Source organism: Ornithorhynchus anatinus, chromosome 11 (genome assembly GCF_004115215.2).
Source record: "Ornithorhynchus anatinus isolate Pmale09 chromosome 11, mOrnAna1.pri.v4, whole genome shotgun sequence".
Taxonomy (NCBI): domain Eukaryota; kingdom Metazoa; phylum Chordata; class Mammalia; order Monotremata; family Ornithorhynchidae; genus Ornithorhynchus; species Ornithorhynchus anatinus.
This window is the reverse complement of record NC_041738.1, coordinates 40,871,454-40,891,353: the sequence shown is the minus strand read 5'-3', so window position 1 is coordinate 40,891,353 and position 19,900 is coordinate 40,871,454. Positions and strand designations below refer to the sequence as shown.

At 51.8% G+C, this 19,900-nt stretch overlaps 1 protein-coding gene across 2 annotated transcripts in view; it reads left to right on the top strand.

The window, feature by feature from the left end:
* The window catches only part of SPIRE2 (spire type actin nucleation factor 2), a 42,506-nt gene extending 22,889 nt beyond the window's left edge, over nucleotides 1-19,617 (top strand). Inside the window, exons 3-15 of one of the 2 annotated variants that reach the window (XM_029075371.2) lie at nucleotides 496-858; nucleotides 3,786-3,866; nucleotides 4,472-4,636; nucleotides 4,981-5,067; nucleotides 6,642-6,765; nucleotides 7,889-8,067; nucleotides 9,189-9,366; nucleotides 10,121-10,248; nucleotides 13,351-13,485; nucleotides 14,242-14,309; nucleotides 14,857-14,884; nucleotides 16,416-16,531; nucleotides 17,131-19,617. In XM_029075371.2, coding sequence (XP_028931204.1) covers nucleotides 496-858; nucleotides 3,786-3,866; nucleotides 4,472-4,636; nucleotides 4,981-5,067; nucleotides 6,642-6,765; nucleotides 7,889-8,067; nucleotides 9,189-9,366; nucleotides 10,121-10,248; nucleotides 13,351-13,485; nucleotides 14,242-14,309; nucleotides 14,857-14,884; nucleotides 16,416-16,531; nucleotides 17,131-17,353 — 1,875 coding nt within the window. In that variant the 3' untranslated portion in view covers nucleotides 17,354-19,617. Of the gene's footprint in view, nucleotides 1-495; nucleotides 859-3,785; nucleotides 3,867-4,471; nucleotides 4,637-4,980; nucleotides 5,068-6,641; nucleotides 6,766-7,888; nucleotides 8,068-9,188; nucleotides 9,406-10,120; nucleotides 10,249-13,350; nucleotides 13,486-14,241; nucleotides 14,310-14,856; nucleotides 14,885-16,415; nucleotides 16,532-17,130 lie in introns of both variants that reach the window. The other variant, XM_029075370.2, reaches the window with a different exon arrangement.
* The last annotated feature ends 283 nt before the right edge of the window (nucleotides 19,618-19,900 follow it).

Genomic DNA, 19,900 nt, shown 5'->3' with positions numbered 1-19,900 from the left:
GAAGGGCAAGGAGCCCCTCTCTCTCTGGTCCAGGCACTAACCAAGGAGCCCCTTGGGTCCTCTGCCTGGGCCGGAGTCCTGCCCTTCTCCTTCTCCAGCTCTGATAATTCGCATCAGTGCTATTTATTTAGTGCTTAGTGTGAACAGGGCACTGTACTAAGTGCTTGGGAGAGGGCGATACAACAGAATTAGCAGACGCTGTTCTCTGCCCATGACGTGCTTACCATCTAGAGACCAAATGTCCTCCTGTGAAAGGAGTACGCCTGGAAATCTAGGCCCTTCACCCCAGATGGACCCCAAGACCCGTGTTTGATGCCCAGGGCAACAGACAGATCCCCACCTCCCCCGCCACCTCATCCAAATTTCTGGATTCTGGAACACTGTGCCCGATAGGTTGCTAGAGTCCAGGTGACCTTTCCTCTTCCTTGTGCCAACGTGTCCCTACAACTCCCATGTGGCTTCCAGCTGGTCATCCCCCCGACCCTCTCATTGCAGATGGTGCAGTCTCTGGGCTTTGCCATCTACCGAGCCCTGGACTGGGGGCTGGATGAGAGTGAAGAGCGGGAGTTGAGTCCCCAGCTGGAGCAGCTCATCGATCTGATGGTTAACAGTGACTGCGAGGACAGCAGCTGCGGGGCGGCCGACGAGGGCTATGGCGGCCAGGAGGAGGAAGAGGAGGCGGCGGGCGAGGGCGGCCCTCGAGCCGTGCGCACCTTCGTACAGGTGATGAGGCTGTGTGCGGCCCGCCTGACCGACCCCCGGGAGGCTCAGGCCCACTACCAGGCTGTGTGCCGGGCCCTCTTTGTGGAGACCGTGGAGCTGAAGGCCTTTCTCACCAAGATCCGGGAGGCCAAGGAGGTGAGTGGTCTGAGAAGGGACGTCTCCCAGTAGCCAGACATGCCTTCCCCCAACCCACGGGCAACACCGGAGAAGCAGTGAAGCCTAGTAGAAAATTCCCTGGGCGTCGAGGCAGGGGAGCTGGGTTTGAGTCCTAGCTCCACCACTCACTCTGGGGGACTTTGGACAAGTCCCTCAGTCACCCTTTCCTCCATCTCCTCAGTTGAGAGCATGAAGCCTGACCGATAGTAATAACTGTGGTATTTGTTAAGCGCTTACTATGTACCAGGCACTGCATCAGGCCCTGGGGTGGATACAAGCCCCTGTCCCGCATGGGGCTCACAGTCTTCTTCCCCATTTTACAGATGAGGTAACTGAGGCGCCGAGGAGTGAAGTGACTTGCCTAAGGCCACACAGCAGACAAGCGGCAGAGCCTGGATTAGAATCCAGAATATTTTGACTCCCAGGCCCGTGCTCCATCCCCTACGCCGTGCTGCTAATAATAATTGTGGTTTTTGATAAGTGCTTATTAACAGTGATACTAGGTATGGTATTTAGTGTGCTTTCCCCTCATGAGCAGTACTGCTGTCCTAAAACCCAACTTTCTAGTCACCTTTTAGGAGCTCTAGGGTTTTCCCTGATGCTCTGAGATATTGCTCTTCTCTTGCAAAAGGAATCAGTCAGTGGTATTTGAGTGTTTATTATGTGCGGAGCACTGTACTAAATGCTTGGGAGAATATAATAGAAAATTGTTGGCAAACACATTCCCTGTCCACAATGAGCTCACAGTCTAGAGGCAGAACTGCTAAAGTGGCTGCTTCTTCCAGAGTCCCTCATCTGGGTTTAATGCCTTGACTAGAAGCTAGAATCTTGGAGCAAAAGATGTTGACAGTGTGTTCTTGGATCAGATCCACAATCCACGCCCTAATCCTTTCTTTCCCATGTGGTCACAGATCCCGGTCATTCCCCTTCTACCTTTACCTGTGACATATGGACACAAAAGATTGACGCCCTGGTTCTCAAATATGGTTGCTGAATCCCAGATTTTGCTCCCTAGTGAGGGCAGCAACTATACTTTCCTGTGACCAGCCTAAGGGGAAAAATCTACAATCTGAGCGAAAGTAGGAAGGGCCAGAATCTAATATCAAAACAGTTCCCCTCTTTACTTTCACCTGACTTCCTCCCTGTGTGCCCTTTGCTCAGAGTTCTCCTGGACAAATCACACGGGAGAACTATCTTTAGAATTCACCACTCCCTGCCCTGTCATGGCTCAGAAAGTCTACATGGGATTCAAGCATTAAATCTGAGCCCAGCCCGGGATAGTGAGCCAGGGTGGCTTGTTCTGCAGACTGTTCTTGAGTGGTAATGGATTAGCTAGATGGAGGATACCAAGGACTGTGAATACCATAGTTTCTCGTGGTGGGAGCGAGGAGGGGAAGGATCAGAAAAAAGGGGCCTCTGGTTTCCCCCAAGAACCACCAGAAAATGAGCCTGATGGTGATGGTGATAATGATGATGGCATTTAAGTGCTTACTGTATGTCAAACAATAATCTAAGAAATAGAGTAGGTACAAGGTAATCAGGTTGGACACAGTTCCTGTCCCACATGGGGCTCTCAGGCTTAATTCCCTTTTTATAGATGAGATAACTGAGGCACAAAAAGTTAAGTGCCCTGCCCAAAGTCACACAGCGGACAAGTGGCAGAGCCGGGATTAGAACCCAGGTCCTTCTAACTCCCAAGTCCGTGCTTTATCCACTGAGTCACGCCGCTTCCTCTTAATCTGCAGTTCAGATTGCCTTGCACCGTAGCCCAGGTTGAAGGGATTCATGGGTTCCCAGTTGAGAAAACGGATGAAATTGCATGGGGGTGAGATTCCGTTTCTCAGGTTTCTTCCTGCTCCCTGAAGGGTGTCAGTGCTTCCTGGGGGTTCTATGTGAGAGATTAGTACAGTGCAAGCGCTTAGTACAGTGCTCTGCACACAGTAAGCACTTCATAAATACGCTTCAGTGAAAAAGATTAGGTGTTGGGGGGGACTGGATCCCGATCTATCACTGAAGAGCTGAGCGACCTGTGGCCCACAGTGTCGCCGCTCTCCCCGTCGGTTCCCCTTACCTGCACGATCCCCCAGATCCCTGGGCTGTGGTGAGAATTATTCATTAACCAGGAGACCTCGGGTCACCTGTGCTGTGCTGTTCTTTCGGTCAGTGCTCAGAAGAGGCAAACCCATGGAGGTCTGTGCACTGCAGAGTCGAACCATCCCGGATGGATTAAAATGTGATAGAAACCTCTTCCTATGTAAGCCCAATTCACAATTGACCTGGCTTTGGGCAGATTTATCTCATCTTCTCCAAGGAGGTGGTCTGACCCTCGTAGACTGATTCTCTGTAAGGCTCAGAGCTAAAGCTAAGCTCTTGGGTTGAAGTGCTGGGTCCCCAGTCTGTGAGGAATCCATCTCCTAAGACGGCCACAGTGATCCTGCTCATGAAAAGTCCTGCCACCCTAATATTATTGGAAAGGAGCTCTAGTTTGGGCCGGCTACGTCAAGAGGCTTCTCCCCTTTCCTAGACAGGCCTTCCAGGTGGGCATCTGTTAAACTTCTCCAAGGCAGGACCACTTTTTTTTTTAATGGTATCTGCTAAGCGCTTACTATGTGCCAGGCGCTACGGTATATAAAAGTTAATCAGGTTGGGCCCAGTCCGTGTCCCACGTGGGGCTCACGGTCTTAATCCCCATTTTAAAGATGAGGTCACTGAGGCACAGAGAACTGAAGTGATTTGCCCAAGGTCACACAGCGGACGAGTGGCAGAGCCGGGATTAGAACCAAGGTCCTTCCGATTCCCAGGCCCCTCCTTAATCCATTAAGCCATGCCGATTCCCCATGGATCACTTTCCCCTCCCTCCCCTCCCCCATGAGCTCAGTGTACTTAACATCGGCGTATCATTGCAGATGCTGCAGAAGCTGAGGGAGGATGAACCCAAGACAGAGAAGCCTCCGGCTGACCTCGATAACCTGCGGAACACGGATTGGGTAGGAAGACTCCCTCCGAGTCAAAATGCCTTAGTCATGCAGAGAGCGGATAATAAGCTGCTGCTGCTTCTAAGGAGAAGGGTAGCCAGATAAAGAAAGGGAAGGATCCAGGGGCAGAAAGGGGACTGCAAAGCCTGGCCTGGAGAGAGGCGTTTGAAGGGTCCTGCCACAGAAGCCTAAGAAGATGTCTCCTTCCCAGAGCAATGTGGGTTGATACGCTCTGGCTCTGGAGCTCCACTGGCAGAAGACAATAATAATAGTATCTGTTAAGTGCATCCCATGTGCCAGGCACCTTACTAAGCGCTGGGGTGGATGCAAGCAAAAATGGTTGGACACGGTCCCTGTCCCACTCTGGGCTCACAGTCTCAATCGCCATTTTACAGATGAGGTGACTGAGGCCCAGTGAAGTGACTTGCCCAAGGTCACACAGCAGACCAGTGGCGGAGCCAGAATTAGAACGCTTGACCTTCTGACTCCCAGGCCCGCGCTCTATCCACTACGCCATGCCGCTCCCCGTAGAAGCGGCCCTCCCCGCCCCGACCTTCATGCGGTCGGGATGGCGAGGTGTCTCCCGGGCTCACGTCGGCTCTCTCTGCCCGCTCTAGGCCCGGCTCTGGGTACAGTTAATGCGGGAGCTGCGCCATGGGGTGAAGCTGAAAAAAGTGCAGGAGAAGCAGTTCAACCCTCTGCCCACCGAGTACCAGCTGACGCCCTTCGAGATGCTGATGCAGGATATCCGGGCTCGCAATTACAAGCTCCGCAAAGTCATGGTGAGTCTCTCCGCCTGGGATCTCAGGGGGCCCTCACTGACTGCTCCCCGCCTCCCACCCGCTCTCCGGAGCCGAGCGTTCCCGACGCGGGTGAGTTGGAAAATGCGATGCCAGGCTGAGGGACTGGCCCAGGAGAGGCCTAGGCATTCCCGAGTCCCCACCTTCCGAGACTTCCTTGCACTGAGCCTGTGGCGTTTTCCTCGCCTAACGCAACCTCGAGAGCAGTGGGCCCTTCCTGAATTGCCCCCTCCCACTGCAGGGTCACGTGTCCCTAAACCAGGGCCTCGGCAGACGTTTAACAGTGCTTCTCGCCTCCCCGCTGCTCTGCCACTTTCTCCTGCCAGGTTGATGGTGACATTCCCCCCAGGGTGAAGAAAGATGCCCATGAACTCATCTTGGATTTCATCCGTTCTCGGCCTCCCCTGAAACAGGTAACCATCAGCCTTGAGGATCCCGAGGCCAAACTCTGGATCTGAGATGGGGAGAGGGAACCAAAGCAACTCAGAGAGGTTCCCCATCCCTGTCTCCTCTGGCCCCCAGCTGGTACCTGAGGATGGCATCGGTGCCTTCCACAAGGAAACTTCCCTGACCCACAGAGAGAGGAAGGAGCTGAGGGTAGGCACTCATCTTGCCTGGGGAAACCTACCCCTTCCAGGAAAGCATTCATTCAATAGTATTTATCGAGCGCTTACAATGTGCAGAGCACTGTACTAAGCGCTTGGAATGGACAAATCGGCAACAGACAGAGACGGTCCCTGCCCGTTGACGGGCTCACGGTCTAATCGGGGGAGACGGATGGACGAAGACAATAGCAATAAATAGAATCGAGGGGATGTACATCTCATTAACAAAATAAATAGGTTAATAAAAATATATACAAATAAGCGGACGAGCACAGTGCTCAGGGGAGAGGAAGGGAGAGGGAGAGGAGCAGAGGGAAAGGGGGTGAAAAGGGGGCTTAGCTGAGGGGAGGTGAAGGGGGAGGCAGAGAGGGAGCAGAGGGAAAAGGGGAAGCTCAGTCTGGGAAGGCCTCTTGGAGGAGGTGAGCCCTCAGTAGGGCTTTGAAGAGGGGAAGAGGGTCAGTTTGGCGGAAGTGAGGAGGGAGGGCATTCCGGGACAGCGGGAGGATGTGGGCCAGGGGTCGACGGCGGGATAGGCGAGACCGGGGGACGGCGAGGAGGTGGGCGGCGGAGGAGCGGAGCGTGCGGGGTGGGCGGTGGAAAGAGAGAAGGGAGGAGAGGTAGGAGGGGGCGAGGTGATGGAGAGCCTTGTAGCCTAGAGTGAGAGCAGTGAATTCTGCTGTTCACTCATCATCATTCCCAAACTGGGGGCTGCCTCCTTGCATCCAACATTGTTTCAGGGGGCTCCTGGTTAGGGAAGCGCAGTCAGGACCCTCCCATAGGGAAGCAGCGTGGCTCAGCGGAAAGAGCACGGGCTTGGGAGTCAGAGGACATGGGTTCGAATCCCGGCTCTGCCACTTGTCAGCTGTGTGACTTCGGGCAAGTCACTTAACTTCTTTGTGCCTGTTACCTCATCTGTAAAATGGGGATGAAGACTGTGAGCCTCATGTGGGACAACCTGATTACCCTGTATACCCCAACGCTTAGAACAGTGCTCTGCACATAGTAAGCGCTTAACAAATACCAACATTATTATTATTATTCAAAACTCAGAGGATCTAAAAGCAGATGAGTGAAGAGTCTCGACAAAACACCTCTACCTGGCGGCAGAGTTTTGGGATGAGTGTTTATAGCTCTTCCCTGCACTAGGCTCCTCGTGAGGATCTGAGGAAGATAATTGTAGTCTTGCACCTAGTTGTGTTGGCCCTTGTGTCTGTCCCCCGATCTGATCCTTCTTTTATGTACATGTCCAAAGAGTCCTCCCAGGCTGTTCCATTTGGACCCATCTGATGGTTGTTTTAATCGCAATTTCCTCTCAGGACCTCTGGGCAAGTCCATCTCCCTGGCTCGGCCCCTCCCAACCTCATCGGTCCCTTTCTCCTCAGGTGTCAGAGAGGAGGTTGCGGCCGATGCCCCAGAAACAGAGGACCCTTCACGAGAAGATCCTGGAAGAGATAAAACAGGAAAGAAAGCTGCGTCCTGTAGAGTCTTCTTCCTGGAATACCAAAGGTGCAGTCCTCCCTCCCCACCCGCCCCAGACCGTGGAATATGGTGGGATCCGACTCCCCCACTGTAGCTGAAGGTTACCCTCAGAAAACATTTATTGAACACCTACCGTGTGCAGAACATGGGGCTGAGTTCCAAAGTAAGGAAAAGAGGCAAGCCCTGGCTTCAAGGAGCTTGCCGTTAGAATGGGAAAGATACGACAAGCAGATGATAATGATGACATTTGTTAAGCGCTTAATATGTGCCAGGCACTGTACTAAGCACTGGGGTGGATAGGAGCAAGTCGAGTTGGACACGTAACTAATAGGTAGACATGAACGTACACCGAAGGACACATCGAGTCACGGTGGTGAGAGGAAGCTGTGCTTGTCAAAAGGAGATGGCGTTTGGAGAGGAAGCTCTGATCATCAGGCACAGTTTGAAGGATGGTCTTAAAGGATGAAGAGGAAGTGGCTCGGGTGGGGGAAGGAGGTGGGGCGATCCAGGGAGGGTGGAGACAGCCTGTGTGCCAGTTTGGAGGTCAGAAATGGGCGAATCAAGGGAGGGGATAATGAGGGTGCAGGGAGAGGAGGAATAGGGAGCCACCTGGGGTGATCTGGTGAGTTCAGTCTGGTTCAGCCTGGCTCATCCACCTTTCCAGGCCTTTGTGGCCGGTCCCTTACATGGAGCTGGGGACAGTTTTCTCCCAACAGTCAATCAATCAGTCATATTTATTGAGTGCTTGGGAGACTGCAGTATAACTGAGTTGGTAGTTATGTGGCCTAACCAAAAGGAGCTGACAGTCTAGAAGGGGTGACGGTAGTTAAAATAAATTACACGTATGGACCTAATAGCTGTGGGGCTGAGGGTGGGGTGGCTATCAAGTCCTGAAAGGGTACAAATCCAAGTGCAAGAGTGAACAGAAGGGACAGGGAGTAGGGGAAATGAGGACGTAGCTGGAGGAGGCCTTACGAAACAGCGAGAAATTCTACCTCCGCTATAATCCTTCGCTCCTCATTTCCATGCCCGGGAGCTAGGTTTTCCTTACTAAGGCCTCCCAGGGTTGCCGCTAGGCCCGGGATCCCCAGTCCCCGCTCAAACAGCCCTCCCGGGCACCCCGCCTCTGGTCTGGGCTTCGTTCCTCCAGGCTTCGGATCCCTGCCCTGCCTGCTCAATGCCTGCTCCGGTGACGCCAAGTCCACGTCCTGCATCAACCTGTCTGTCTCAGATTCCGGCAGCAGCCACAGCAGCGGCCAGCGCCCGAGGCCCCGCGTCCTGCTCAAGGCCCCCACCTTGGCTGAGATGGAAGAGATGAACATTTCCGAGGTCAGAGCAGATCGGGTCTCTGAACAGAGATCAGGGAGGCGACCGGGAAGCGGTGTTCCACGTGCAGGTTGAGTTGGATGGGCAGGGAGAGAAGATGAGGATGGTGAAATAGGAATCCCGGGGGGCAGACTTAGCCGTGAGCCAGAACTCCTTCCTGTCCGAGGGACAGAGGTCTCCCGGGAGAGAGGGCCCTCCCTCCCGGAAGACGCAAGCCCACACGGTGACTGGCAATTCGAGGACACGAGAACCAGCAGGTTCTAATCCCAATACGTGGTCGGGAGGATGTCTTCCTAAACCCTGGCCTCAGTGAGTTTGTGTCATCCCTCTGTGTTTGGCCAGTGCAGTGGAGGCTTTCTCACCCCTTGGGGATCCCTGAGCTGTCAGACCCTTGCAGGACCAGACCAGAACTTTTCAGTTTTTTGTGGAGGCGGGAAAAAGAGAGCTGTTCCCTCCTCTAGAGCTTTCAAACCACCAGAAACTAGGGGAGGCTTTCTTTGCTGTGTCTTCTTGCCGTGACCTTGAGAATAATAATAATAATATTTGTTAAGCGCTTACTATGTGCCAGGCACTGTTCTAAGCACTGGATAATTATGGTACTTGTTAAGCGCTTACTATGTGCCAAGCACTTTTCTAAGCACTGGGACAGACACAAAGTAATCACGTCCCATGTGGGCTGACAGCCCTGATCCCCATTTTGCGGATGAGGTAACCGAAGCACAGAAAAGCGAAGTGACTTGCCCAAGGTCCCACAGCAGACAAGTGGTGGAGCCGGAATTAGAACCCATGACCTTCTGACTCCCAGGCCCGTGCTCTATCCACTAGGCCGCGTGTTTAGGGTTCTCTGACCTGTCGAATCCCCGTAATAGAGACTGAGCTACAAGTCTCAGTCATTCCAGCCGGCTTCTCCGACATTCCGGCTTCTGGGGTTGCGTGACCGACGGAGAACCATCCCCTCCGACGATGCGTCGCTGCCCCAGATGCGGACTTGGAGGTGCCTTGCCCCGATGCCAAGTGCCCCCCCCCCCCCCCCCAGGACAGTGAGGAGTCCCTAGAAGAGCCAGCCAGACCCTTCGGGCAGCTACCGTAAGCCTGGGTGACCAGGGGTGCCCATGTCTCCCCAGGAAGAGGACTCTCCAAATGGGGAGATGAAGAGGGCGACCAGTACACTGTTACCCCTGAAGCGTGACCGCTCCTTCTCGGAGCAGGACCTGGCCCAACTCCAGAGCGAGATGGCCGCCGGCCTCCAGCCCAACAGAGGGCTTGTGGGAGCGCAGAAGCCGGAGCCGCGACCACGCTCAGGTAGCATGTATGCTGCAAGGCCGGAAACCAGAGATCAGGGCAAGTTCTACCTTTTTCTTTCCTCTTTCCTCAAGGGGGACTGCTCAGACTTAATCCGTGGCATTTATGGAGTGCCTGCTGCATGCAGAGCATTGTGCTAAGGAGCCTGCAAGCGAGGGAGGCGTGCTTAAAGAGATCAGAGCTAGAAGTAACCAGAATATACAAGATAGACATACGTGCTACTGGGGTTGTGAGAATTTCAGTGCTTAGGAGGCAAAGGAGGGCTGAAGTGATGGTTGGGGAAGGCCTCCCGGAGGAGATGTGATTTCAGAAGGGCCTTAAAGGTGGGGAGAGAATCCGTCAGATGTGAGGAGGGGAGGGGGTCCGGGCTTGGGGGAGGGTGTGCAAAAGGTCAGTGGTGGGAGAGGGGAGGAAGTGCGGTGAGTCTATTAGCGCCAGTGCCCTTTGCCTCCCCAACATCAGAGGGTCCCCATCCAGCCTTTGAACCAAAGGAAGAACCCAGGTGCCCTGTCTTTCCCTCAATTCACCGATGCCCCCAAATGGAAGCCAAACATCACATCCTCAGCCCTCCGGAGCCTCAAAAGTCTTCCTACCCTCCCAACGATGTCCACCCGCTCAGAGGCGTCCTTCCTGCCCTCTGGGGCTAGAAGGAAGGAGACCGTCCTTCCCTCCTACATCCCCTCAGAGAAGATGGAGATGGTTGTGGCCGGCTATACTGACCAACGATCCCCGCTCTCCTTTTCTCCTTCTCCAGGTTCATTCCCCGTTAACCCCCAGGGCCTGCCCAGCACGATCTCTCCCGCACACAGCTCCCTTGGGGCCGTGGAGGAGAGGCCCGGGGTTAGTTGGGGCTCCGACAGCCGCTCCAAACACCTGTGGTTGGTGAGTAGCTGACGGCGCCTGGAGAACCCGTGAGGGAGTCATCGCCCGAGGGCCTCCGGAGGCCTTGTAGGCCCCGCCTGGGCGGGATGGCTCCTGGATGCCCAATTCTAGCTCTATTCTAGCTCTCGCCGGGGCAGGGTCACCCATGTGGAATTCAGATAGAATCACTGACCAACCCAGCTGGGGTGGGGTTGATCTGGGGCTGCAGAGTGTAGGGCGGGGGAGGGGGAGTTGAAGAGGTGGGGGGGTGGGGGGATGGAGGGAGGGGTGTGTGTGTGTGTGGGTGTGTGTGTGTGTGTAGGGTCTTTGCTACCACCTTCCGAGTAGCTGTGGTGCTTCAGTTCAAGCAAGAGGCCGTTAAAAATGGCTTTGTGTCGGGTGGATGATAATTGCAGTATCTAATAATAATTGTGGTATTTGTTAAGCGCTTACAATGTGCCCAAGCACGGTTCCAAGCGCTGGGGTAATTAGAATAATGTTGGTATTTGTTAAGCGCTTACTATGTGCAGAGCACTGTTCTAAGCGTAATAATAATGTTGGTATTTGTTAAGCGCTTCAGAGCACTGTTCTAAGCGCTGGGGGAGATACAGGGGAATCAGGTGGTCCCCCGTGAGGCTCACAGTCTTAATCCCCATTTGGCAGATGAGGGAACTGAGGCACAGAGAAGTGAAGCGACTTGCCCACAGTCACACAGCTGGCAAGTGGCAGAGCCGGGATTCGAACCCGTGACCTCTGACTCCCAAGCCCGGGCTCTTTCCACTGAGCCACGCTGACCTCTGACTCCCAAGCCCAGGCTCTTTCCACTGAGCCATGATTCTTTAATATTAACAATAATAATAATAATGTTGGTATCTGTGAAACGCTTACCATGTGCAGAGCACTGCCCTAAGTGTTGGGGTAGATACAGGGTAATCGGGTTGTCCCACTTGAGGCTAACAGTCTTACTCCCCATTGGGAAGTGAAGTGACTTGCCCAAGGCCCCACAGCAGACACACGGCGGAGTCGGGATTAGCACACATGACCTTCTGACTCCTAGGCCCATGCTCTATCCCCCATTCCATGCAATCTCTCATAATCAAGTCAGATATATTCATTCATTCATTAAGCGCTCAATAACTACGAATGAATGAATGAATTCAGTCGTATTTATTGAGCGCTTACCGCATGCAGAGCACTGTAGTAAGTGCTTGGAAAGTACAATTTGGAAACAGAGACGATCTCTACCCAACAATGGTCTCACAGTCTAGAAGCGGGGAGAGAGATGAGAAAACAAAGCAAAACAAGTAGACAGGCATCAATAGCCTCAATATAAATAGAATTATAGATATATACACATCATTAATAAATAGAATAATAAATACGTACGTATATGCACAAGTGCTGTGGGGTGGAGAGGCTGGTAGACATATAGACCCTGTCTCACATGGGACTCACAGTCTGTTAGGAGAGCAGGTATTTAATCCCCATTTTACAGTTGCTAGATAAACTGTGGTCAGTGAGGGCGGGGCCGGGACAAGGACTTCACCCGGATAGAGTCCTGGGCCGGGAATCAAGATTCCCGGATAGATTCCCACCCGCCTCTGACTCCCTGGTGACCCCGGGACAGGTCGCTCTCTCTTAAATCCCCGGGCCACAGTTTTCCCGTCTGCAAGTGAAAGGTTGCCGCTGCCTCGATATGTAAGTGTGGGAGGGACAGGTTGGAAGAATTCAGATTACCGATCTCTAAAGTGCTTCTGAGGTATTTAGATGTATCACGTACTGGAAGTTTACAGGGAAGCAGCGTGGCTCAGTGGAAAGAGCACAGGCTTTGGAGTCAGGGCTCATGAGTTCGAATCCCAGCTCTGCCACTTGTCAGCTGTGTGACTGTGGGCAAGTCACTTCACTTCTCTGTGCCTCAGTTCCCTCGTCTGTAAAATGGGGATGAAGACTGTGAGCCCCACGTGGGACAACCTGATTCCCCTGTGTCTACCCCAGTGCTCAGAACAGTGCTCTGCACATAGTAAGCGCTTAACAAATACCAACATTATTATTATTATTATTATTACATCATTGTTCTGGTGACACTACTCGGGCTTTTCTCATTCGATTGTATTAAGCGCTTTCATTGTGCAGAGCGCTGTACTAATAACAGTATTTGTTAAGCACTTACCATGTGCCAAGCACTGGGGTAGATACAAGGTACTAGTCAGTCGATTGTATTTGAGGGTTTACTGTGTGCAGAGCGTGGGAGAGAACAATATAACAGATGCATTCTCTGCCCACAGTGAGTTTACAGTCTAGAGGGAGAGAGTATATGTGCTCGGGAGAGTAGAATAAAACAGAAGGACGAGGCTTATTAACTCTGCTCCTGAGGCTGAAGGTGCTTACAAGGTAGTGATCAAACATGAGAAAAATAACTTGGGGAAGTAACGTGGCCTCGTGGAAAGAACATGGGACTGGGAGTCAGTGGACCTGGGTTCTAATCCCAGCTCTGCCACTTGCCTGCTCTGTGGCCTTGGGATTCAGTATCTGTTCTCCCTCCTACTTGGACTGTGAGCCCCATTTGGGACAGGGATTATGCATGACCTGACTGAATTGTATCTACCCCAGTGCTTAGAACAGTGCTTTACACATAAGTATTTAACAGTTCCCATCAAAAGAAGTTTTGAGCTTCTTAGATACCAAAGGCCTATCGGTTGCTTTGCTGGTGGAAGTGGAATCAGGAAACTGAGGGATATGTTCCCAACTCAAGCATTTACTCAGCGAGGTTCCTGGCTCTATAATGTTTTGATCTTCCCGGGTCAACACATTTCCCACTGAAGGGTCTCTGGATGTGGTTCCTGTCTCTAAACAAGTTTGAAACCCCCTCCCCGAAGTCTGTTGTTAAAACATATTGAGAAAAATATTTCTCTGCCTCCCTTTGTTTTCCATTCCGGAGTCCAACAACCTCTCTGTTGGGAAATTTGACCAAAATTCTGGATGATAATAATAATAATAATAATATGCTCCTTAAGCCCATTTCCTCTTGTTTTGTCTTATGGAGAGAGAAAACCACTCTGTGCCACTGAGCCCAAGCACCGTCTGAGGTGCTAAGTAACGCTCTTTTCTCCCTACCAACCCCAGGAGTTCAGCCACCCTGTGGAGAGTCTGGCCCTCACAGTGGAGGAAGTAATCAACGTGCGCCGAGTGCTGGTGAAGGCTGAGATGGAGAAGTTTCTGCAGAACAAAGAGCTTTACAATGGCCTGAAGAAAGGAAAGGTGAGGGCTGGTTTGGGCTCCCAAAATTTCAGCTACCAGGAAGGGTAAGGTCACATATAGACACGGCACGGTCTAGCGGAAAGAGCACGGGCGGCAGAAGACCAGGCTTCATTCATTCATTTAATAGCATTTATTGAGCGCTTACTATGTGCAGAGCACTGTACTAAGCGCTTGGGATGTACAATTCGGCAACAGATAGAGACAATCCCTGCCCAATGACAGGCTTACAGTCTAATCGGGGGAGACAGACGGACAAAAACAAGACCTGATCACGATAAATAGAATCGAGGGGATGTACGCCTCATTAACAAAATAAATAGGGTGATAAAAATATATACAAATGAGCACAGTGATGGGGGGGGGGGTGGGAGGAACAGAGGGAAAGGGGGCTTAGCTGAGGGGAGGCGAAGGGGGGAAGAGGGAGGGAACAGATGGCGGAGGGGGAGCAGAGAGAGCAGAGGGAAAAGGGGAAGCTCAGTCTGGGTTCTAATCCCAGCTCTGCCACTTGTCTGCTGTATGACCTTGGGTAAGTCACTTAACTTCTCTGTGCCTGTTACCTCATCTGTAAAATGGGGATTAAGACGGTTAGCCCCACGTTGGATGTGGAAGTCTGTTCAGCCTGGTTAACTTGAATCTACCCAGTACCTAGTATAGTGACTGGAACATATTAAGCACTTTTTTTTAAAAAAGTCTTTAGCATTATTGAAAGAGGCATGTGCCTGACCTGTCCTCTTTTCCTTTTTTGATTTTTTTCAGATCTGCTGCTGCTGTAGAACCAAGTTCCCTCTGTTTTCCTGGCCTTCAAATTGCCTCTTCTGCAAGAGGTGAACCAAGCCTCCTTGACCATTTTATTTTTTTTGCTATTGAAAGAAGCAGGGTTTACCTAGGTAGAGTTTGGGATGACAACCGGTTCCGGGGTAGCTAGAACAATCCCCCACTTTGGGCCCAGATGTGTCAGACTCAAGAAGAACTGAGACAGGTGGTCCCACCCTCAGAGCCCTGGTCCCCCACCAATCCAGGTTTCTAACTAACAGGAATTAATCACTCACCTGGGCAACCCAGACCCCCCGCATGCCGTGTTGTTCATGCAAGGTCTTCAGACTCAATTACCTTTGGAGATGGTGGGAAAGGGGGATTGGAACCTAGGGGAAAAGGAATAGATATTAGAATGCAAGTCCCAAGAGAACTTTTTCAAGTAGAAGATCGGATGGAGAAAGAACTGGAACTATCGTGAAAGCAAAGTGCCTTAGCCTTAGGGAGGGGGAAATCAATTTTACAAAGGAAAGGAGGCTTTGCAACATAGTCAGATGCCTGTGCATGGAGTTATTCTTCCCCTGATCGATGATCCCTGCCGTTGTCTTTCCATTTTAGAGCTGTCTGCACCTCCTGTAGCATAAAGGTAAGGGTGGCTTTCTTTAAAATCCAGCAGGACTAACACATGGGCTAAGGTGCTTTGTGAGCGTGATGGGTTCTGTCTGTCTGTTACAGACAGATACTAAAGCTTTGCTTGCTCCCTAAGTGGGGATTTGAGAATTTATCTTGCCTTCAGGCTGGGTAGACGTAGATCACTTCAACCAGACCCATTTCTTCTGTTTTTAAAGATCATGGTAGTCAGCTCCCATCATCTCATGTTGGCTGTTACCGAGTCATCTTCCCCACTCCCAAAACTCCACCTCCCACAACAGATCTTTTATTTCTTGGTGTGGAGGGCAACAGAGCAAGGTGCTGTACCTGCAGAAGTTCCTCTTCGAGTAGAAGCCCTGTCTCCCAGTTCAGAGACAAGGTGGGTGCTTAAAAGGCCCCACCTGCTTCTGCTCAGCTTCCAGTTGCTGTAATCATCATTATCTTCAGTATTTATTGAGCACCTAGGAGACCACAGCTCTCCCCATATTCAAAACCTTCCTGAAAGCCCAGCTCCTCCCGAAGGCATTCCATGATGATGTAGACTGTAAGCTCATTATGGGCAGGGATCGGGTCTGCTGATTTCTCTTGTATTGTACTCTCCCTAGCACTTAGAACAATGCTCTGCACATAGTAAGCCCTCAGTAAATACCACTGATTGATTTCCACCACCTCAGATCATGCCAGTCCAAAGCCACCCATAATTTCATTGATTCAGTCACCCTTAGCACTCACATTTATATGGATTGTCACATACTAGTTTTGTTATTCATCTCTTCATATTCCACAACCAATTCCTGGTTAGTTCCCTCTTTTGCTCCTACTCTTCATAAAAAAAATTTGTCTGCCTGTTTTTTTCCCACTAGATGTAGGCTCCTAAAGGGCAGTGACTCTGTCTTTTGCTTTTATTGTACAGTGGTCTGTACACAGTATGCGCTCAGAGAGTATAGTTTGATACAAGCCTTGATCTCTGCCCTTGGCACAGGCAAATCATTTACCTTTCATTCATTTAAGCATATATATTGAGTACTTACTGTGTGCAGAGCACTGTACTAAGCGCTTGAAAAGTACAGTTCGGCAACAGATAGAGACAATCCCTCCCCAACAACGGGCTCACAGTCTAGAAGAGGGAGCTACCTTCAGTCTATTCATTTGGACTCTCCTAAATCTTCCTCAAGGATTTTTCATGTTCTTCACCTCCTACCTATACTCTCCTCACTCTTCCAAGCTGATCCTGGAATTTCCGGGTTGATTAGCGGGAAGGGAAGGTTGTAAGCACAAGATTTTTAGCCCCTAGGCTTTCAATCGGTGTTATTTGTTGCATGTTTACTGTGTGCAGAGCACTGTACTATGCGCTTGGGAGACTACAATACTCTAGAGTTGGTAGGCACGATCCCAGCCCACAAGGAGCTTACCCAGGAGTTGGTTCCGGAGCAAGTCCATCCATGATCAAAAAGGCGTTCTGCCCTAGTGCCGAACGCCTTGCCCGAAGTAACCCGTATTCTCTTCACCTCACCGATGTGTTGCAGATGAAGATGCCTTCAAAGAAGTTTGCACACATTCCTGTCTACACTCTGGGCTTCGAGAGCCTTTCGGGCTCCGCAGCTGCCAAAGCAATGCTGACCCGGAGGAGAGATGTCTTCCAGTGAGTTTCCCTCCCCCTAGCTTCCATGACTCAGTGGCTGTTGCAACAGCCAGACATTTTCCCCCATGAAGCAGAGGCATTCAAAGATTTAAGTCTGATCTGCATCTGGGCTTAGAAAGGTGCCGAAGAAGAAACCATCCCATATGAAGCAGCATGGTGTAGTGGATCGAGCACAGGCCTGGGAGTCAGAGGTCTAATCCCGGATCTGCCGTTTGCTGTGGTGACCTTGGGCAAGTCACTTCACTTCTCTGCGCCTCAGTTACCTCATCTGTAAAATGGGGATCGAGACTGGGAGCCCCATGGGGGACATGGACTATGTCCAATTTGATTTACTTAGATCCACCCCAGCGCTTAGTACAGTGCCTGGCACAAAGTGCTTTAAAAAGCCACAGTTATTATTATTATTCTTATTAGGGTGGGCTCTGGGACCTATAGCAGGGTGATCAGTGGGGACGACAGGGGCAGGGGCGTCTGGAAATTTTGAGTTACCTTTGACGGAGTCCAACATGTGGCATTGGGTTGACTTCCTGCCTCCCTGGACCTAAAGGGGGGATTCCCGATCCCAGACTCCTCTCCTGAACCTTGCTTCTGCCCCCCAGGTCCCTGCAGGGGACACCATGGAGGAGCGTGGAGGACGAGTTCCCCCACATCTACACGCACGGCTGCATCCGGAAAGATGTCTGCAATGACTGCACCGGCTTTGTGGCCGACGTGATCAGCTCCAGCAGGAAGAGCGTGGACATCCTCAACGCCAGCCCTCGCAGGGGCCGCCAGACCCAGTCCCTCTACATCCCTCCCACCTGGACGGCCGAGCACAACTGACCCACCGTCTCCACCGCTTGCTCCACCTGGGGTGACTCGCAGGGCTGAGCGGCCCGGGGCCGGGATCCCCAGATGTTCAGTGTCGTGAACCTTTCTGTAAGTCAACCCCGGGCTCCCTACGGACGTATATCCCAGCTCCAGATTCAAGTCAAGATGGTACACCTTCTGCACGGCTCCCCCAGCCTCCACCGTTCTGCCCCCCGTGTTGGTGGAATCACTCTGCTCAGAGTTGTGCGTGTACATATATACATATATAGATACGTTTATATACATATTTACACAGCCTATATATTTATATACATTGTTTACCAGGCAGTGGGAGTTCCTTTCCGCTAGGGACTCACCGCGATGTGCTTAAGGCCCTGGGCAGCCTCTGGCAGAAGAGGGGCCTGTGCCCCTTCCACGGGACCGTGAGGAAGACCCATTCTTCTCTATCTCTGAGATGAGATGAGGGGGTCGGGGTGGAGAAAGGAAGGGTTTTTCTGAGTATTAATAGGAGTAGAGCAGAGGATCCAGACCTAGAACTTGCCGGTGCCATTCTACCACCCAGTTGGAGGGAACAGTGACTGGCTTAATCCTCCCCTAGGTGGTTCAAGGTCGTCCTCTCTCCACGTCTTCCTTGCGCATGCCTGTCTGTAAAAAGACCCCTCCTCCCCGGGGGATTATCACTGCGTGGGAGTCCCTCGGTGAAGTGACACCTCTCAGCCCCATTTGCTTTCATTAAGGCCCCAACCCTAAGGGAAAGGAGCTCTTGGGCCTCTTAGAGTAATGGAGCCTTCCTATTAGCTTTTCATACCTGGGCAATATTCCGTCCTCCCGCAGGCTCAGCTGCTAGCTCTTGGCTTTCTCAGAGCTTCCCTGGCTCTGGAAAAGGGCAAGAGGGAGATGGGGTGAGAAGTGGGCAAGGGCTAACGAAGATCTGTCCTCACCCTCCCGCCTTCATCATCCAGCGGGCCCCTAGAAGGGACATGCGTAGAGTATTCCTTCAGCACCTCCGTCTGCTCTAGTGCCTCCTAACAACGAGTGAGTCTTCGGGGCAGAGACAAGGGGAGCTGCCGGCCTCCTCTCCCTTGCAGTTGGGATGGCTTCTCCCTTCTGCTTTCCCGGGTTTCATTTACAGCCCAGATCCAGAGCTTTGCTTACTATGGGTCCCACCTCCCTCCTTGCTTCTCTGCAATTTTCCCCGAAGTCTTTTACTCTCTGTCCCATAGATCTCTGCTGTCTCTCAGCTCTTTCCGCCATCCGGGTTTCTTGGCGTCCCCGGCACTTCATCTCTCGCTCTGGCCCGGCAGCGCTCTGTGCTCCATACCTTGTGGAGGGGCTCGACGGTATTTATTTAGATGCCAGTTTCATATCAGACATTTGGCTGTGAATGGGTATTTAATGTCGCCGAGCAGCTGAGATGAGAAGCTGGGGAAAGCTTTTCATTTTTCCACATTAGGAAGGGGCACACGGCTCAACACTGTGGCCGTGAATCCTCTGCAGAGCGAAAGTAGGACTCAGATAAGGCAAAGCTCTCGGGAAGTTGGGCACATCACTGAATCTGTGCCTGTCCAAGAAGGCAACCAATATACTCTTCCTCCAGGGGTTCTTGGTGACCCTGTGGGAAACAGAGGGGTGGCCTGGATGTCCCTTAGGATCGCTCAGTTCTCATGACCACGCCTCCACTCTTGTCCCTCCCGTCAGCCAGGATCCTGTGTTCTAAGTATTAGGGTTGGAACTTGCTCCCTCGGTGATAAAAGTGGTTCGTAACAACGCGAAAACATTCCCGCGGCTTCGGGAATGGAGTTTTTAGATGCAGGCACGTCGGAAGTCGTGGACAAACCTAACCTCCTCCACAAATGCAACTCCAGAGGCTGCCGTGTCCAAGATCATAGGAAAGTCAGAAGGCCTTCAGGAAAGTCGCCCCATGCCTTGGACCTCGACCTAGGACTCCTTCAGGAGGAGAAACCACATCTGCCAAGAAGACTTCATATCGCCTGGGGATCAGTTACCCTACCTTGAAAGGCTTTCATCTCCCTCCTCATCGCATTACCCTCCGACTCCCACCCCGCGCCTGGCCGCCCTTGGGTCTCAATCTCCTTCATTTTACCACAGACACTCTCTACCGCCAAGCAGGAGCCTTGGTGCCTGTGTGGTTGTGACCAGTAACGGGATCGTGCTAGAGAAATGTATCACTGTAAATACTGACTTCATGGGCTCTCCTTCTCTGTACATAAAAGCGTTCCCAGTGTAATAAAGATCTACTGGCTTGGGCCATATCAGCTGTTGTAGGGGCATTCATAACAGCAGGTTCCCAACTTGGAATTCTTTAGAGTATATATATTCACCGAGTCATGAAATTGTAAGCAGGTGCAAACCGCTCTTCCAAAAATGTACCAGAGATGGTCACTGTGCGAGATGTCCAACTCAGCCTTTGTCCCCACTCCCACATCTTTGGATTTTTTTTTCCTGTCTTCCAGCCCCATTTTCATCCTCCAAAAAGAGAGGCCTTTCAGCATAATGAGAAACTGTTCCGTTCTTTTCTCCATCAATAATCCTTGGGTC